The 20,327-nt window shown below is 44.7% G+C and overlaps 1 protein-coding gene across 11 annotated transcripts in view; it reads left to right on the forward strand.

The window, feature by feature from the left end:
* Window positions 1–20,327, forward strand: part of SVIL (supervillin) — a 226,922-nt gene that overhangs the window by 160,521 nt on the left and 46,074 nt on the right. For 10 of the 11 annotated variants that reach the window (XM_081820800.1, XM_081820796.1, XM_081820797.1 and 7 more), the window contains 11 exons: window positions 660–740; window positions 3,327–4,223; window positions 4,580–4,750; window positions 5,451–5,485; window positions 6,053–6,114; window positions 6,390–6,529; window positions 8,340–8,435; window positions 10,302–10,545; window positions 10,966–11,539; window positions 12,363–12,588; window positions 19,815–19,944. In XM_081820800.1, the coding sequence (XP_081676926.1) occupies window positions 660–740; window positions 3,327–4,223; window positions 4,580–4,750; window positions 5,451–5,485; window positions 6,053–6,114; window positions 6,390–6,529; window positions 8,340–8,435; window positions 10,302–10,545; window positions 10,966–11,539; window positions 12,363–12,588; window positions 19,815–19,944 (2,656 nt within the window). The remainder of the gene's footprint in view (window positions 1–659; window positions 741–3,326; window positions 4,224–4,579; window positions 4,751–5,450; window positions 5,486–6,052; window positions 6,115–6,389; window positions 6,530–8,339; window positions 8,436–10,301; window positions 10,546–10,965; window positions 11,540–12,362; window positions 12,589–19,814; window positions 19,945–20,327) is intronic. The other variant, XM_081820803.1, reaches the window with a different exon arrangement.

Here is a 20,327-nt window from a genome sequence, read left to right on the forward strand (position 1 = left end):
AGTTTTTTAATGGCTGGGTTGATGCCTGAGTCACCTTTGTTACTTCTCAGAGCCTAGTTCAGTGTTTCATACATAGTAGGAACTCAACATTTATCGAATTGACCTGAATTAGTATTGGTTATGTCATTGTTACGTTGGTTGCATTATTCAGTGACAAATGTAAAAGGAAAATGTATAAGAGCAATTAAAGATATGATCTCATTGAATTTCTTTTTATTGATTTCCTTTATTTAATATGTATTGTTTTGCACGGACACTATCTTTGTATTTGGCTATTTACCCATGTCCCTTGACAAAACTTATAGATGATGAGTTGACATTTAATCCAACTTCTTACAAGAAAATTGTCTGGTGTATGTGGGGCAAGTGTGACTATAACAGACTCCTAATACTTTCAGATTACTCGGAAAACACTTTATGTGGTGGCTTTGGATAGATTTATTTCTATCTCTTGAGTTTAGTAAGGAGCCACATGTCCTTGGGAGTTTCATGAAGTAAATGTGTAAACCCCATGACAAAATGTGCTTATACATTTTCAAAAGCCAGGATTAGTCTTGACTTAACAGAAACCAGCCTTCGGTTTTTAAATTATAATTGTCTGTACATGTGTTGACATTCGAATAGAAATCATCTGAAGTTTTGTCTTTTGTACATAATAGTACCGGGAAACCCAAACATGAGTGGTTTCTCCAGAAAGATTCCGAAGGGGACACACCTTCTCTTATCAACTGGCCTTCCAGGTATATCCCGAGCTGAACCTCTTGGCTTATGTGTAGTGAGTGCTTCTTCCCTGCTGACTTGCCTTGCTGTCCCACACGTTACCAAATGCTAACTCTCTTCTTGCCCTCTGTTAATGGCAGTGCATTTGAAAATGATGTGTTCACAAGGGGCTGCTGGAAGTTACTTTTTGAACGTTTGCTTTTCGCCTCCGATCGCCCTAATCCCTGCTAATAGTATTCCCCCCTCTTCTTTTTTCCTCTTTTTGGAAATCTTTTTGATGACGCTTCTTGCTTCTCTCCTTTCAAACCAACCTGCATACCGTCAAGTGGGGGCAGTCGTGAGGAGCCTCTTGGTTGCTCTCCTCTTGAGTCACACTAACTAACCAGCTAGTGTCCCATCTGGTCTACACCCCCTCCGCCCAGCGCTTCCACCTCCTTCTTGTCATGTCTCCTTGTCCCTAAACCAGTAGTTAATTTTCACCAGTTGCACTTAGGGCATGTGGTTTTAAAGGCAGACAAAAAAAAAAAAAAAAAAACCTATCATTTCATTTTTAAGGTTGGGGGCAGGGAGAGGCGGAAGGAGTGAGAATGACTAAGTCTCTGGCAGGACAAAGCACCCATATACTGAGTTTCTAATAGTCACTTTGTTCTCAGCTGAGGACAACATTCAGATTGTCTCTGATTAGAAGGACACATTCCACAGGAGAACTTGAACCACATTTCAGTCTTCTTTTGATTAACAAAGCTTATAAATATGAAAACCTCCAACACTGGCTAGTCTCTGGGAAAAATAACAACTCAGAATGCTTTTTTTTTTTCTCCTGAATTGTTCATGGTAACTGCCTTTTATGTGTGTCTTTGATTTTTTGTTAACGAAATATACATAGATATCCTGTATCTGATGTGGAAAAACACGTAGGAGTTTATATCAAATTTAGCAGGGTGCATTTGTCATGATGTTCTGAGGTGACTGTGCTCACAGCAGCCTTGCCGAAGTCTTCGTTTCCAGAGGGATCTTCGTGGCTTCTCGTAGGCCCATGATCCTCCAAAGCCAAAAGTGATTTCCTGCTTTTCTCGAGAGCTTCAGTGAAGAGCGTATCTTCCTCTGCTTTCGATTCACAAATATGGAGAACTGGGGTATTATTTTGGTACACCTCAGAACATCATGACAAATGCACCCTGCTAAATTTGATATAAACTCCTACGTGTTTTTCCACATCAGATACAGGATATCTATGTATATTTCGTTAACAAAAAATCAAAGACACACATAAAAGGCAGTTACCATGAACAATTCAGGAGAAAAAAAAAAAGCAGGAATTATTCTCTTCCAAAACTGTCATAAATAATTATTTTTGCTGACTAATCTTCAGTACATGAAGGTTTATATTCCCCCAAGAAATCACTTTTCCCACTCCAAAAATGTGTTTTACTTTTTAAGGATTATTGCCAATTAGTAATCCATTCTTGAACAGCTTCAATGGTTTCTCCTTTCTCACTATGTGGCATTTCAGGAAGCAAAGATAAGTACCAGCTAACACTATCAAATGGTTACTCTTTGCTAAGAGTACTTAGTACTAAGCCATCCAAGTGCTTTGCCAACATCACATTACATTTTGTCACTACGATTTCCATTTAAAAACAAGGCAACTGAGCCAGGTAAGTTGCCTGAGACCACACAGCTAGAACTGAGTGATCCAGTTTTGAATCCAGGTCTCTGAGGTGCCCCTGGCCAGAGCTCTTGGCTACTTTGCTTCTGCAGTGATAGAAAAAGGGCTGTAGCTTTTAAACTGGATTTCAGTTTTGCTCTCAGATATTTAAATAGCCCTAGAAACGAGAGCAATCTCTCTTCACATGAGTTTTTAACTAAGGGTCCAATAGCGATTCCAAAGGGGAGAAAACGTTTAGTCTGTTAGTTTTTTCAACAAATATCTTTTCTCTAACAGTCTTCTTGGTGCGACAATGGTTAGTAGTAATGATGTCCAAACTGGTCACATGTCTTAGGAATGAATGAATACAGTCTGCGTTGCATGAAAAAGCTTGGGAATGTTTAGTTGAGTGCTTGAAAGGGGTGATTGTTTGCTGTATTTTGAGCTCAATTAAAAAAATTAAAAAATCACAAATGTTCTTACATTTCCAGGGGACAGTGAAATCACATTTGGTCAATAGGTGTGTGTGTACCTGGAAACTCCCCCCAGAGTCCACACGCAAGGCCTGTATGGGTGGAGGGTTTACGGATTCCCACCAACAGCCTTGGTGTGCCCTCATGCATGCTGTTGTTGTATATTAATGGATTTTTCCGTGGCTTCTGGTCATTCAGTCAGAAGGCATCCATTCTCACCCAGGATGGCATCCGAGCCATCTCAGCTTTATGGAGGGCGGAGTGAGTTTGGAGCCACACTGACGTCTGTACGCACATTTGGAAACTCGAAATCGTTCATCCGGCAGGCAGTGGGTTTCTGACATTAACCACCAGAAATGCACTGTCACCAGTGGTTCTGCCTTTGGGTGGATTTCCATTCACGGGTAATCTATGGTCCACGCATGCTTTCTCCCCCTGAAGCAGTTACTGCACTTTGCAACTTAAATCCTTTTTCTTTCTTAAAGAGTTAAGGTTAGAGAAAAAATGGTGAAAGAGGAGAGTGCTCGAAGCAGCCCTGAGGTGGCCTCCGAGCCCTTCACTCAGAGGAGACATCAGCCAGTGCCTGTCCATTGCTCATCCTTTCAGTCAGAAAATTCGGCCTTCGATAGGGTCTCGAGCAAGGCAGCCAGCTCCACGGGACAGCCAATCCGAGGCTATGTCCAACCGGCAGACCCCATTCACACGGCCACGCTGGTGACCTCAGAGATCCCAGAAAATTTATCTGAATGCAGCTGGGGGGGGTCAGCCACCCAACATGTCAGAAAGCCTCCCACCTCGAAGGTTCTAGAGAGTGAGAGAAGGGATACCCCAGTTCTCCATATTTGTGAATCGAAAGCAGAGGAAGATACGCTCTTCACTGAAGCTCTCGAGAAAAGCAGGAAATCACTTTTGGCTTTGGAGGATCATGGGCCTACGAGAAGCCACGAAGATCCCTCTGGAAACGAAGACTTCGGCAAGGCTGCTGTGAGCACAGTCACCTCAGAACATCAGAAGGAACCAGAGAGTCTGTCGCCCCCGCCTGCAGCTCAGCAACAACCCACGGAAAGGATCAGCAGACAAGAAGTGGTTTTATATGTTCAGAGCCAGCCCGTGTCCCAAGATGCCAGGGCGACAGGCCACAGAAAGGAAGGCCTGACGAAGAAACGCAAGGTCCTCACCCGCTCCCTGTCTGACTACACGGGCCCCCCTCAGCTGCAGGCCCTGAAGTGTAAGGACCCCACGTCCAGGCAAGAACCAGAGCTGCAGAGTTCCAAAGCTGAAGGGCCCCCCCCGGACGTCGGCATGCTAGACACGAAGGTCTCTGTCGCCCAGCTCCGAAATGCATTTCTGGAGTCTGTCAATGCCAACAAGAAACCCGAACTGTAGGTGATGTTTCAAACATCCTCCTGATGTGTCACTTGCACGTCCTTGGCAGAATTATTCACTTCTCAACTTGTGGTGTGTCCTGCATTGAGTCATGTTAGCTTAGCTCACCAGTGTGCAGGGCAGACCGTACAGGAAATGGCTCAAAAACTACCATTCTGCTTCTGCCTACTAATGGGGAGCTACAGTACTGGGTCGCTGGAATCTCCGCCTCCTTTAAGTGCATGGTCGGGGCATGCAGCGGGACTTGGCGGTGTCTGGGCCTTGCCTCACTGAGATGCATAAACCTTTGCTTTATTCTCTCTCTCTGTCTCTCCTTTCCCTTCTGTACACTCCCTCCCGATGACTCTAAAAGCCAATCCCGGGTGGAGAGGTCAACCGAAGGCGTTGGCTTGCCTACCGGTGTGGAACGGGAAAGAGGGTCCCGGAAACCAAGACGCTATTTTTCTCCTGGTGAAAGTAGGAAAACTTCCGAGAGATTTAGAACTCAACCTATAACCTCAGCAGAACGAAAGGAATCGGATAGGTAGGCATGCGTGATGTGTAGTTCTGTAGCCTAGGAACTTAAAAGCAGTCGTACGGGATTTTCCCACAGTGATGGTCCTGGCGCTGTTTAAATGGGATGTGGCGATTTCATCATTCTTCCATCTAATCTATAAGAGATACTTATGTGGCTTGTATACATGTATTTTTAAAGAACATGGCCCGTGACAACAGTATCCCAATACAGTTTTACATTGCATTCAGATGGTAAGAAGTGAGACACATTATTTTTCTTCATTTACCCCTTTTCATTTCTTATGCCCTCGTTAAATTAGAATCCACAGTGAGTATTCACCAGATTTTCCAGTGCAAAGAACTAGGGATTTTATATTCGTTTTATAAATGTCTGTGTATTTGTCATATCTGAGTTTTATACGATCCTGTGCTTATGCATAGAGATGATGAGGTTTGTCTACAAAGTGACCAGTCCTGTTTAATAAGTCACACTGGGTTCTGATTTGTCTCCACGAGATGTGCACCTGGCTGGGTTGTGTGCCCACACACTCCACCGTGTCCATTAACACCTGTAACGAGAATTGCTAGCAGGATGATATTCTTTAAAAGATTTCAATTGAATTTTTACTTTTGTTTTTACTTTAACTTTTAATCTGATGTTTTGTTTAGATCTTCTATTCCCACCGGCTAATTTTTTGTTATTATTATTTGCCTAATGTCTTTCCTAGGTCTGCTTCGCATTCAGAAATGCCAACTGCTGAGGGCAAGTATCTGTTTTCCTTTTGCCGCTTCTCTATCATCTCACCCAGATTAGGTTTCCGTAAGGTTTTGCTCTTTGAGAGGATGAGATTATGGAGCATACCGATTTCTTTTCCACAGGTTTTTTTTTCTGTGAGTCTAATAAAACCTAGTTGAGATTCTCAGGTGAGCTTTTCCCTATTTTTGAGAGACTTAGAACTGTGGAATGAATAATATTAAAACAACTGATTGGCTAAAGCAGCAGCTCTTTGTTAATTTCTTGTTACTGTGTAACAATAAAGAAGAGAAATTCCTTGCATAAAATCTATTCTTAAACTTCAATTGTTCAAATATCGTCATAGAAAATTCCTGTCCAGGCAGAGTTTTGTCTGGTTAATTGCAATGGAAATTAGCACCTTTTCACTGAGCAGAAGAATGGGATCTCTCCAAGGGGAAAATATTGCCAATTGTAATTTTTGGTACATCCGTTCTTATATTCAAAGGATTTCCAGGGCAGCCTTGGGAAACTTTTCAGAGACTTCACCTACATTTTTCTAATGATGTTCAGTTTTTATTTTGTGGCCTTTTACAGATGAAGAAAAGGTAGACGAACGAGCCAAGCTGAGTGTCGCTGCCAAGAGGCTGCTTTTCAGGGTAAGGTGTGCCGAAGTGCTTGAAGCGAAACCGTCCCCCTGTTCCCTGCACGGGGCCCCTCCGGCCCCCCTTGCCCCAGCCCACGTGCTTCTCTCTGAGCCCCTGGCTGGTGTGACCCCTGCTGACACCACACAGGTGCACACTTCTGAGAATGATGTGAGCCTCACGGGGGGGGTCCCTCCCGGGGGCCCTGTTAGGGGAACAGAGCAGAGACACTGCGGCCCCAGTGTCCTTTCCTCATACGTATAAGGATTCCGCATTGTTTCTGATCCTAGGAAATGGAAAAATCATTTGATGAGAAAAACGCTCCAAAGCGACGCTCCAGAAATGCAGCCGTGGAACAAAGACTACGGCGGCTACAGGACAGATCCCACACCCAGCCCGTTACCACCGAGGAAGTGGCCATTGCAGCCACGTAAGTCACCCCTCGTGACCTCGTGGCCTCGGCTGAAATGTCTTCTTGGAAAAAAAAAAAAAAAGATTTAAAGCCTTTTAAGTAACAATGAAGCGATCAGGAGATGGTTTGGTTAGACACCACAGAGACCTTGGTTCTTTGGGATTTTCCTTACTGTGGTCTCTCTGAACTTTGTAATGGGGTGTTTTGCCTATTGTATCTCCTAGAAAAACCTCAAGAGGAATTTTAATTTTTTTGGTCTGTGCCTTTCTTAATCTTTTTTACAATGGAAAATGTAAACCATGAGATTAATATAATGAGCCCCCGTGTACTGACCACCCAGTTTCAACGGTCAGCAGCCTGGCCAGTCTTGCTCTTCCCACACCCCATCCACTTTCCCTGTCCTCTTGCTTTGTTTTCAGGTGAACCCCAGATAGCATTTCATCCATAAATATTTCAGCAGATACCTCAAAAAAGATAAGGGGTTTGAGGTTTTTTGTTTTTTTTTTATTTGTTTTTAAATAATCACCAAAAAACTTAAAAATTTCCTTGGAAGTTTGATGACATTCCATACTTGAGCAGTCTGTTCCAGTATGTTCAGAATGAATTTCCCTAAGTAATTCATTCAGAGATAATTGCTTCAATCAAGTGAAGACTTTTTTTAACTGTTGTTTCCATGCCTCCGCTGGACACACCCCCGGTCTTCCCAGAGAAAGCACGTTCGTCTCATTCAGGGCATGGACACCCCAAGAGGTGTCTGTGCCGCAGCCCACACCTGTGGCCCTGCTGTCCGAGCAACTCCCTCACGTCCTTACCCAGCTGCTCGTCAGCTTCGTGGTGTATTTTTGTTTTTTAAAGATTTTATTTATTTATTTGACAAAGACACAGCGAGAGAGGGAACACAAGCAGGGGGAGTGGGAGAGGGAGAAGCAGGCTTCCCACCGAGCAGGGAGCCCGATGCGGGGCTCGATCCCAGGACCCTGGGATCATGACCTGAGCCCAAGGCAGACGCTTAACGACTGAGCCACCCAGGCGCTCCGAGCTTCGTGGTGTATTTGTGGAGTAGCACTTCTTATGCTCATTAGGAACTCTGAGCAGGTCGGCTCTTTTGGTTTTTTAATGTTTGAGGGGCTGTTGTATACCAAGAAGCAACTACTCGTGGGAGCAAAACAGTAAATATAAACAAAAATTATCACCTTTGTAAGGCTCCCTGAAGCTACTTTGATGTGCATGTAGGTTATATGAGGATACTGATTTTTTTTTTTTTTAAAGATTTTATTTGACAGAGAAAGACACAGCGAGAGAGGGAACACAAGCAGGGGGAGTGGGAGAGGGAGAAGCAGACTCCCTGTCGAGCAGGGAGCCCGATGCGGGACTCGATCCTGAGACTCCAGGATCATGACCTGAGCCGAAGGCAGTCGCTTAACCGACTGAGCCACGCAGGCGCCCCAAGGATACTGATTTTTTTACAAAACAGATTGAGAACAACATTCTAAAACATGAGCGTAATCTACTGATTTTCTGGTGGTTGATATTAGCTTTTTCTTAAGTTATTTTTCAAAATCAGGACATTTATTCTGAAGTCAGGGTAAATCCTTTCCAAGCTTTAAAAACCTAATCTTACTCCATTCACTTTGCGTCGCCTGTGTCTCTTATTTCCTAAGTTTGTAATTGCTTTTCAGGTTCTTTTGTAATTTCCCCCAGAATACTTAGTAAATAATTTTGTTAAAATATTTATTTACTGTTTCTGAATTAAAACTATGTTTTCCTTTAACGCTTCTTTTCTTCTCTCTCCTCATGAATGTTCCTTCTTTGGCAATTGTCTTTAAAGTGAACCTATCCCTGCTTCGCGCTCTGTGGCCTCCCAGCCTGTAATGGCAAGACTTCCTAGTCCCAGTGTAGCTAAGAGCACTGTACAGCCTGCCAGGTACCGGACAGAAGTAGCTGCATGTGGCCCTCAGGGCAAAGGTCCGAGATAGCAGATGCATCTCATAATCCTGAATGCCTTTCGTGTGTTTGAGAAACGAGTCAGTGCAACGAGTTGCCGTGGGGATGGGTGCCATTTTGCTTTGTCGTAGTGAGAGAGAGAGACACTGCTAACTTCATGTAGGCCTGCATGAGGAAACCTTTCATCTCCCTGCTCACATCATGTACTGGAACTAGGATCGCACTAACTCACTCGTCCATTTGTTTTGTTTCTGTTTTTCATAATCACGGTCATCTCTAAGAAATTTCATCCTCCATCTAAACTACTAGTACTTAATAAAGGTTAATAGGAAAATGAGGATTCGACATGAATGTTGGAATTCCAGTAATACCCCGGTTTTTGTAAGCACTTGTAGTCATAAATACACGCTAGAAACAACCTTATCTGTTTCTAACATATAGAGAGACGAGGCCATGACTTTTTGGGATTGAGACAATAATCGTTTATGGTGTCTGAACTTAGATGTTTTACTACTAAGCTCTGAATTGCGGTGTTTTGAAAGTATGGCCTTACGGCATGTAGGTATCCCCTGTTTCACCGCGAGGGGCCAAAACACAAAGGCCAAAAATAAGATTAAAAGAAGTCAAACGGCAGTGCAGAAATAGATCTGGCCCCACCCAGAAGCAGGGTTCTGTCCAGGAAAGTAGGTGGCCGTTACTCTCCTCTCTCCACACTACACCTCGGAAACATGTGAGACTCAGGTTCCCTTTGTTACTATCTTCATGATGTCCTGGAACGCTGACACTGCTCTTTAGTCTGGGGCAACTTGTGAATTGGTGATTACTTGGAGTTAAGACAGAATGTACTGTCCGCTGGGTTTGAGAACTGGATTTGCCAGTGGCCTCAATCCACGTTGTCATAAATCTTCCAAGATCAACCGTGACCAGGTAACAGGAGGCCTTCTCCTCCACCCGGAATCTGGAGGGATTTAACAGCACCCGAAATGTCCTTCACTTTTCAAGGTGCTGGGAGTTACAGGTCTAAGTACCTTTTAGAAAACTGGTAGAAAGCTATGAGAGAAAATGCTGCACTGAAGGAGGGAAGGAATCTTTAAAATCGATCCATTTGTGTTTAGCAAGTGAAAATCCAAACTCCTTATTACAGATATGTTGTTGACAGAATGACTATATTATTTCCTAGTTCTATAAAATGAAAAGAATACCTCTGAACTACATGTTTATTTTTTTTAAAGATTGATTTATTTGCAAGGGAGAAAGAGCGGGAGTGGGTGATGGAGGCAGAGGGAGAGGGAGAAAGAGAATCTCAAGCAGACCCTGTGCTGAGTGCAGATCCTGACGGGGGGGCGGGGGGGAGGGGAGTCGATCTCATGACCCTGAGATCATGACCTGAGCCGAAACCAAGAGTCGGATGCTCCACCGACTGAGCCACCTAGGCGCCCCTGAACCACATATTTAGATAATATCTAGACATGCCATAGATAATGTCTTGGGATTCCCTAGGCCTGATTTGTGGTTGATACCACTGATACACTGTCCCTCTAAGATAAAGTATATCCAAGCTGACTTCAGTTCCTTCAAGAAGAAATTCACTTTTTGGAAATAATTCAGAGATAAAGTTCTGCTCTTCGTGAAATTGGTAATGCCTGTGTCCCCACCCTCCCCTGCTACTCACAGGCTTGTTAATAGCTAAACAGTGCCTACACCTGTCTTAAATTTCTGTAGGGAGAAACCAGTCCTTTTCAGAATTAAGTGATGCTTGGAAGAGAGTTAATATTCAAAATTTAGCAGCGGGCTTTTGTTTGTGTTTATCTGTGTCACTGATTTTTTTTTTTTTTATCCCTTTCAGATTACAGGCATCTGCTCACCACAAAGCTTTAGCCAGAGACCAGGCAAATGAGGGTAAAGATTCTGCTGAACAAGGTGAACCTGACTCCTCCACTCTGAGCTTAGCAGAGAAGTTGGCCTTGTTTAACAAATTGTCCCAGCCAGTCTCAAAAGCTATTTCTACCCGAAACAGAATAGACATGAGACAGAGGAGAATGAATGCTCGCTATCAAACTCAGCCGGTCACGCTTGGAGAGGTGGAACAGGTGGGTAGGCTGTGATCTAATCCAGGTTGCGGGTATGTGCTTAAAATACAGGACCACAGTGTTGGCGCCTAGATAGAATTAAGGTGATAAACTGTGTTACCTGTTGGGAATTTGGTAATAACTTCTTTCCTAAGAAATATAGCCATACCAAGTACCTTTTTCTTTTCTTGTTTTCATAATTTGCTTGCTGAAATCATCTGGAATGGGTCCTTTATGGAGAGAAAAATAGGCTGCACAATCTGCCTTTCACCCAGATGATTTTGATTAGTGAGATGCATTATATAAAATACGTCTTCCCTCTAAGATAAGCAGTGAAACCGCATCAAATGTAATAGTTCATTCTATGTCATTCCCTAAACTGAGATTCATGTAGATAGTATTTTTGAGTCAGCTTTTTGTACTTTAACTATGTCCTCCCAGGTGCAAAGTGGAAAGCTCATACCTTTTTCACCTACTGTTAACACATCTGTGTCCACCATGACACCTACAGTCATGCCAATGTATGCAGGGGATCTCCGGACAAAGCGGTCTGTGGACGACAACATGAGTGCCACTGACTATAAGTTTCCTTCTTCGATCGAAAATTCAGATTCTCCGGTTAGAAGCATCCTGAAGTCCCAAGCCTGGCAGCCTTCAGCAGAGAGTAGTGGGAGCAGAGGAATGTTGAGAGAGTTTGCAGAGACAGAAAGCAAGAGAGTCCTGACAGGTGGAGATGGTGGTAAAAAGTACGGGTCCTTTGAGGAAGCAGAGCCATCCTGCCCTACCTTTAACAGAGTCCGGGAAGGAGACAGCCTTAAGGAACCCAAATACGCTGTTCCAAGAAAGGGCAGCCTGGAACTAGCCCATCCTCCCATCGCCCACCTTGGTGATGAACTGAAGGAATTCTCCATGGGTAAAAGCATCGCACAGGGGAGCCCGGACTTGAAGGACAGGCAGCCCTTTGAAGAGAAGGTCGACATGGAGAATGTCCCAAGAAGGAAGTTTTCGCTAAGAGGTAGGTTACTGCTCCGAAAGTTTTAGAAACCACCTGGGTTTTTGGTGTCTGCTTGATTGGTTGTGTGTGTCTGTGATTATTTTTAATTAAAGTAGGAAGACAGTTTATAACTCGTATCGATTACAAATCACAGGTGAATCCTACTCTTCCCCTTGAATCTGACCTGAACTGTTCAGTGGATTAATCAGTTTTTTGATAATAAAAATAACTGGAGCTCTCTCACACATCCTGACAAGGATTCTTGATGACTTTGGGCACATTAACTCACATAAGGGTCTTGTGAGCTGCTAGCCCTGTCGGCCCCTCTTATGAGTTGGTGACCCCAAAGGGCTGAGTAAGCACAGGGAATGAGGGCTTGAACCCAGGACTGCAGAGTTCCAGACTCCTTCCATGGTCCTGGTATGCAGACTAGTAAGCTATACTGCTTGGGGCTTTCATTCTCTTTCTGCATTTACAGAAAATGATCGCGTGTAACTTACCATGGTGGTTTTAGCGTGTGATTCCGGCCATTTGAAATGTAAAAAGGATTGTTTGGGAGGAGGAGAAATGTTCTGTAGTGTGTAGTGAAAGCTCTCTTCCTGTGCCTTGCACGCAGGAAAAGACCAGTTGTCACAAAACCATCTGCTGTGTGCAGTAACCTCCTGGGCAGATTGGTTTCCTCGCAGAGTATAACATGCTACAGATTGGCATGAATCCATGTAGATTGGGTGACACCCCCCCGCACCCCCAGATTGCACTCCGTGTGCGGGACCGCTGGGGGTGAATAGCTGGAGGAATGTCTGCCTGGAGGAGGGAATGCTGACGTGGCTCTTCTCCTTCCCAGCGGCAGAGTTCGGGGAGCCCGCTTCTGAGCAGACGGGCACAGCTGCCGGGAAGACTGTGGCCCCGACCGCAGCCCCCGTGTCCTGGAGGCAGCACGATCCTGCAGAACCGGGGCAGGAGAAGTACTGCAGGAATCCATGTGCGATGTTCGCTGCCGGAGACATCAAAGTGCCCGCGGTGGAGGGCATCCTTGATTCAGCTAGCAAAACCATGTCCATTAAAGAAAGGTAACACGATCGAATGATTGCAAAGTAATTCTGTTGGGGATGGAGCTTGCAAGTTGCTCGTAGAGAAAGCTGTGAGTAATGGGCAGAGATGATGTCGTGAGCACACGGGGTGGTGACCACTGGAGGAGTGCCAGTTTCAGCCTCAGACGCGGGTGTGAGCAGACGCAGACTTGTGCTTGCTTCATTTGTTTGGGGTTCCGTTTTCTTTTTTACTTATGAAATTCTTGGACTGTCCCGTGATGGGAGCAGAGATCTTGGCTCTTTCCCCATCAGACACGTGGCTTCAGACTGAATGCACGCACAGCTTTGTGACAAACTGTTTGACTATGTAAAGTGTATGTAGACGGAATGAAGATAAACCCATATTTGGGACAGACATCTTTGGGATTCGAATCTAAGTTTAGTTTATCCTACAGAAAGTGAAAGGGAGAACTCTTCTGAACATTTTATATCAGATAATAGCTATGAGAGATTACACTGGAGTATCGAGTAACACTGTAACCTCATTTCATTCAAAAAAAAAAAAAAACCCAACCAAAAAACTAATGGAGGATTGAAAGGGTATGTTTAAATGCGACAGGTACAAGGAGCCGGCGCTAAATATTTCAGGTTGTATTTTCCTTGTTAACCTTTAGCCACCATGGAATTAAGCAGCAAAAGATGTCATAGCGATAAAAATACTAGATGCAGAAAGATCTCTGTACTTTTCCAGTGTGACCAGCTCAGCTACACCCACCATCCGCTCTGCCCACCTGGACCCTTCCTTAGCACCTCCCATCATTCGGAAGCTTTCTTGCTCTGCCAGGCAGTGGTCACTCTGATTTCTCCAGATACATTTTGCATTACCTAAGACTATGTATCAAACCACGATCAAAATTCTTCATTCTGTTTTTCAAGCCAAGTTTTTTTAAGCATGATGCATAGAAGGTTAGATAGATGGAGCCTTTCTCAACTGACAAATTAGTAAGATTGTTGAATCTTACTTACTTTTGCCTATTTAAAATTCACAGTAGATGAGACTGCTGGACCGGGGCTTAGATGAAGGGGCTGATGTTACCCCATCAGCTAAATGAGAGTGAGGTCTTGAGTCAGAGAAGCTGTCTGGCCTGTGCTGGCTTGAATTCCTTTTCCACCAAAACCTGGCCCAGAGGGTTTGATCCCAGAGATCCTACTCCTGATAATCGGTTGCATGAGAAGGAAGAGACATCTATTAGCATAATTTATAAGGAGCATAGCCGCTAATAAAGGACGAGAGACACTTCTCTTAGAAAATATATCGCCAGTGATCTTTCCCCCCTTATCTTGATAGTGTTTTTATTTGTACTTTGCTGAAAAAACAAAACTGCGTATCTTTACAGCCCATCTGTGATCCTTTTTCCAGAAGTGGGGCTCTGATCCCTCCCTTTTGGTCAGAAAGAAAGAATGAAGCTTGACCTATTTCAAATAAGAATGCTCTTCATATAGTATCTGGGCTTTCCTATTTCTTTCGTGAGGTGACATATAACATAGAACTTTCAAACCTTATTTTAACTTCTTCTGACTGCCCCGTTCTACCAAAGGAGGGGTTTGGTTCCAAGGGCCACTAAGGCCCACAGGGGGCAATGGGACCAACCCCAGGTGCTGGTCTCCAGCTTCCCCTTGGTAGCTGGGGTGAGCTTGCCACATGCTCACGGCCGGTGTGTTAGCAGCTCACCTGTGTCCCAACTAGGACACTGAGCGGAGGACAGAAATGTCAACGAGGCAGCAGTGGTAGAAAGATTCGCCCTTGTCCTGCGTGAATTTTCTCGATTCACATGTTCTTTGCATGGCTTATTTCCAATTCCATGTTCACATCAGACTCTTAGTAAGATGTAGAGCCTGGACTTTGCAGATTTCCTTCATCATTTTTAGAAAGCTGCAGCTCTCGCTTCCTCAGCCTCGTGTATCCACATCTCTTTTCTGCTCTGGAGGTGGGCGTGCTGAGTCCTCCATCCTGAGGGGCACCAGGGGTCATCTCCTGCCCTTGGAATTTCTCACGGACTTAGTGCTGAAGGCAGCCCTTACAGGGAGGCAATGCTATCCCCGTTTTGTACTTGATAACTGGGACTTAGAAGTGTGTAACACCTAAGAAATTACAGGAAATCCTCAGTATGCTTCTCTTTTAGGGTAGGCCGGAGGTTCAAGGAAACATCCCTAAAGGCTCCTTTTCTTTCTTCCTCTTTTCTGACATCCAGAATGTCAAGTTTGAACCATAACTAGCACAACACATAGGCTTCCGTTGGCTTTTTCCACTGGATTAGTAAAATCAACTGTTTCATAACTGCCTAAAGGATTTGGGTTTAAATTGCCCCTGTTTGGGTACTTCTTTGAAAAATATTATAAGTCAAATGAATTGTGTGTTCTTTAGGGGTAAGACCTTTGAAACCTCTTTTAAAGTATACTAGGCTATCAGAAATCTTATCCACAGTGACCGAAGCAACTGTATCTGTGCTTTCGTATTCAGGAGAAGATCCCTAAAAAAAAGGCAACAAAGCCAATCTCTCACTGGGAAATTGAACTCCCAGAACGGCAAAGAATGCGCCCCTTGGCCCTCACCAGCCTGTAGCGGTCTGCCCCGCAGAGGCCCGCTCTGGCCCCTGTGTCCCTGGCACCCCCCTCCTCCCACCCTCCCTTGCTCTCCACCAGCCAGAGGCTGTGTCCATGCTTCTCCCACAGGGACTGGAGGCTCTTGCTCAAGATTTCAGCCACCAGATGGCCCCCAGATTGTCATAAGAATTAGGGATAGAGGAGTCTTTCCCCTTTGCAGCCTCCTTCTCTGATCTTTGGTGCGTCCTCATTTAAAAGACACATGAGCTCACTCCTGTGGCCTGCAAACTAGCCAAGACCAAGATCTGATATGAGTACTGATCAGTGCTGATCCATCCTGTCTGAAATCTGTGTGGTGCCAGTGATTCTCTGAAACGCAGGGGCATTTTTAAAGGGGGAAGGAAAAAAAAAAACCACCATACTTAAGATTAAGGGGCACGCGGTTTGCCTGTTCCACATTTGACCGGGCCCTGACTGCCGTGAGCCTGCAGAACCCGTTCTGATCAGGCCGGCCTCTTAGACCAGGCTGAACACAGCCGTGTCAGGCCTGCGTTCCCCGCTGAGAAAGTGTGGGCCGTGGAGGGGAGAGGCGGACACTTCCCCTGGTGGCCTTGGAAGCACACAGCGCTGTGGCCCCGGGCCAGGCCTTGGGGTTAATAGGCTAACCCAGTGCCGCTGACGGGGTTCCCCGCCTCAGACTAAGCAGATGCCCAGGCTCTCAACATCACAGCCCTGCACATAGCACTTGGACTTGGTGGATGTTAAAAGCGTTGACAGTTGTTTGAATTGCATCGGCAGTAATTTATGTCGTGTGTAGGAGCAGACGTTTGCTCCTCGGCCCCCACCGGCGCACAGTGGTCTCCTTGACTCAGGAGGGTCCTGGAATCGCAGGAGGAGAGAACATGTTAGGAAAGGTTTCCTGCCCTCCCCGGCTTGTTGAACACCAAGTAGGAAATCTGAAGGACAGGAATAATGCATTTAGGTTTCAGCACATGTTATTTTTAAGTTAGCCGTCATTTGCACTCGGTAAGCTAGGGCAGGGTCCAAGCACCGTGTGGGCTAAGTTGAAACACCGGTTCTTCCATGTTATTCTGCTTGCTCTGTAGTCTTTGGAAGTGCCTGATGATGACCCTGCCAACACATCCAGAAGCAAGATTTCAGGTTTTTGGAATGGAGGAATTCTTTGAAGGCCATCCCAGGGGGAAAATACAACATTATAAGAAAGCCAGAACACTATGCAGTTTCTAAAACATTTGGACACAAATGTGTCTGGTCAGCTAACACACTAATGTAGGGAGACAAGCCACGCTCTGGGAGGCAGGGCACCCCTGCCCGGGGACCGCAACTCCCTGTCCCCCTGACACGCAGTGTGACCTCGGTCAGTGAAATCCTTGGCCTGTGTGTGCACTCGTGCCTCGTCTGTCACGTTGGGAATAATCTCCAGTTTCTTTGAGACCAGTAGAGCATGAGGTGGACCATAAAGTAATTGTAGATTCCACAATTTGTTTTTTTCTAAGTCAGGTTGGCATTCCTCAGAGCAGCCACCAAGGAAACCAGATGGTTATTTGGGTTATGTTTTCATTGCTCCAGACACCCAGGAGCTTTATTTTGAGAACACCCTCAAAGACTGTAGCACAGGATTTTCCATAAGCCCAACTCATGAGGATGAATTTGACTTTTTAGATTCTCTCAGCTCACTTGGGATCAAATCTGATTAAAAAGGTAGATGGCCGGCCAAGATGAAGAGCTACTGGTCTGTGTCAAAGGTGAAGTAGGAGACAGAAGCTGGCTCTGAGACCAGTTTGCAAGGAGAATATCACGGAGATGAACGTCTCTCCTCACAAGATGGTGCATTGGAAATACTTCTTCATTTGGGTGTAAAAATACTGGCATGCTCACTTTTTAAAAATCTCACTTATAGATACTTTGAAACCTTTGAAAGCTCTATGCAAATACTAATTATTTTTTCACGATTTGATTTTATCTGGTTATTTTTTCTTATTAGAATAAAACTGACTCAGAATTATTAGAGAAAAGAGAAATCATTATATAGTCTGATGAAAACACCTGCAGGCACTGAGAATTTGTTTTCAAGTACGTGAACTAGCCCTGGTAGCATGTAGAGTACTGGCAAACATCACAGACCATAGAATGTAGGGCTAAATGGAACCTTTAGCCAAATGGGGCCTGTCTTAGGATTCTGACTCTAACTGCCAACGTGGGTTTTTTCCCTCCACCACCAAACATGTCTCTGACACCAGCTGGGAGTCCTGCAATTCAACCCAGTTTTGACACTGTCAACTTGGAGATGGCATCAGATCCCACAGGTTAAAGGCTCCATCTCCTAAGAATGCCCCCTAACACACATACACATACACACACACACGTGCACACACACACACACACAGTAGATGCCAGAAGCGGGTCCAGGTTGTCTCCTGGACTTTTGACCCTATAGGCTATAGATTGGAGATTCCAATGACCCCCTCCTTGGGTTTGATTTACTAGAGCATCCTCCAGAACTCAAATGTTTTGCTTCCTAGATCTCAAGCTTATTATAGAAGGATATAACACAGGAACAGCTGTGTTATGGAAGAGATGCATAGGGTAAGGTATGGGGAAAGGGTGTGGAGCTTCCTGCTCTCTGAGCCCCATCCTTTTGGTATTTATGGAGACCTCATTACATAGGCAAGGTTGATTGGATCCCTGGCCATTGGTGATTGATTCAACTGCCAGCCATTCTTCCCTCTCAAGAAGTCAGGGGATAGGACTGAAAGTCCCGCCCCCCTAATCACACACCGTGGGCTTGGTTCTCCTGGCAACCACTCCCCATCCTTAAGTGCTTCCCCAAAGTCACCCGATTAATATAAAGACACCTCTGTTATTCTTATCACTTAGGAAATTCCAAGGGTGTAGGCCAGGAAAGGTGATGAAAACCAAGTATATATTTCTTATTATAAATCACAATATCACAGATCGATGAGGTGGCATTGTATAGAATGGTCATGCGAGGTCTTATCTGCTGTCACATAGTAGAAAGGAAGGAAAGGGAAGGGAAGAGAAGAGAAGGGGATAGATCCAGGGTGTGAAGCTCCTGCCCCTTTGGGGGGAGTTCTTTTCTTCGTTGCTTATTTTCCGTTATTTGACTGAATGAATAAACGAGTGAGGGTATGATTATGTCTAAATTTGTAGATGGAAGTAGATACTTACTTAAGTACTGCAAGGTTTGGTTTTTTATTTGCTTAGAAAAGCTTTCATTAGCGGAGTCAGGAAAATTAGTAGAAGGGACCTAAGAGACCATTGAGTCCAGTTCCCAGTATGACCAGCAAGGAAAGGATGCCAGGCTACCGGACCGGAGTTCAGGGCCAAGCTAGAACTGATGCAGTATGCTGTTTACGGACATGCGCTAGGATGTTCAAAAGACCTGGCCTGGCAGGCTCGGCAGGGAGGAAAGGGGGTCTAATCCCTCTTTGCCCAATCTTTACATCGTTTGAACAGCAGCTCAAATGACTGCAGTGGTCACTCTTTTTCCTTTTATCTTTCCTACGTTTGTCCGACTTCAGTGCCCGCGACTGCCCCATTCATCATAGGAGAGCAAGCCGGAGCAGCCTCACGCTCACAGAAACAGCCTTTCACTGGTCATACTGGCTGTAGCATCCAGGCAGCTTGGCATCCGGTCACACCAGAGTTGAGCTAGAGTAGCTTAGGTAAAAATCTCAATTAATTAGATTCTTTTTTTGTATGTGGCTTTCCCCAGGAGGAAAGTTGGAGTAACCATTTTAAAAACGGGTTTGTAGAGAACAGTTTCTGTATTAAGATAGATTGGAGAGGGGCGCCTGGGTGGCTCAGTCGTTAAGCGTCTGCCTTCGGCTCAGGTCATGATCCCAGGGTCCTGGGATCGAGCCCCGCATCGGGCTCCATGCTCGGCGGGAAGCCTGCTTCTCCCTCTCCCTCTCCCACTCCCCCTGCTTGTGTTCCTGCTCTCACTATGTCTCTCTCTGTCAAATAAATAAATAAAATCTTTAAAAAAAAAAAAAGTTTAAAAAAAAAAAAAAAAGATAGATTGGAGAGACCAAGTGCCTTCGGAGGAAAAGAACAGGGCTGAGGGTACAAAGAGATGAAAATCTTAAACATCTTTTGCCTTTTCTTGAAAGGTCTGATACTAAGCGATTGTCAGGTTTTTTTATAGCTTTAAGGTTTTAAACCCATTTCTCCTAAATTTTCTGCAAAGGAGTACTGTCCGTCCAGCTGTAGTCATTAAACGTTATTTCAGGAAGTGACCAGAAGGGGTCATTAGAAGACGTTTTTCTCTGGGGATGGTTTACCTTTACCTCCTTGTTCTCAGCTCAAGGGCAAGGGAAAAAACAGAGCTATTCCTCTGGTGGAATGATGATGCATCTTTATCTGGCAAGTCCGATTTCAGCTTTGCATTGCAATCAGCTTTAAGATTTGGGGGAGGCGGCATCTTAGAAAAGGGGATGCTTATATTAATTTTCCAGACATGGCATTCTTCAGAATAAATGAAAATGAAACTCAAAAAGATTAAAATTAGGTAGCTGTGGTCACGTTTTGGCCAAAGACTAATTTACCCAAACTATACTTCTGTTACAAGGAAGGGTTTGGTGCTGAACCCCTTTTGCTTGGCCTGTTTTCCCCCCCAGGTTAGCGCTATTGAAGAAGAGTGGTGAAGAAGATTGGAAGAACAGACTTACCAGAAAGCAGGAGTATGGCAAGGCGTCTGTCACCGGCAGCCTGCACATACAAGAAGCAGAACAGTCCCTCAAGAAGAAGGTAATGTTTTCCGTGTTAGGAAAAAGCATTCCACTAACATCACGCTTGGAAGTGCATCAGGTAGGCAAGCATGCCCTAACTAATGCCCACCCTGTGAAGCACTGTCCTGCCGTGGGTACACACTGCACATCGGTCTCACAGTGGCCGAAACCAATCAAAAGGTAGAGTCTTGAGATGCTATCAAAGTGTTAGCAGCACTGCTTACATAATGCGTCACGCAAGCAAGTTCCTACATTTTGAAGTGTGTGCTTTGGTTTTAAACCTTCCAAAATGAAGTCTGACATTAGTGTTATTAAAACCCTTATAGTGAAAATCTTCAACTGACCACAAGCAGTTTATAAGATGCATATAAAATGTGGACTTGAATGTCTTATGCTGAGATT

This window comes from Leptonychotes weddellii, chromosome 5, assembly GCF_054177405.1.
Source record: "Leptonychotes weddellii isolate Sample4059 chromosome 5, ASM5417740v2, whole genome shotgun sequence".
NCBI lineage: Eukaryota > Metazoa > Chordata > Mammalia > Carnivora > Phocidae > Leptonychotes > Leptonychotes weddellii.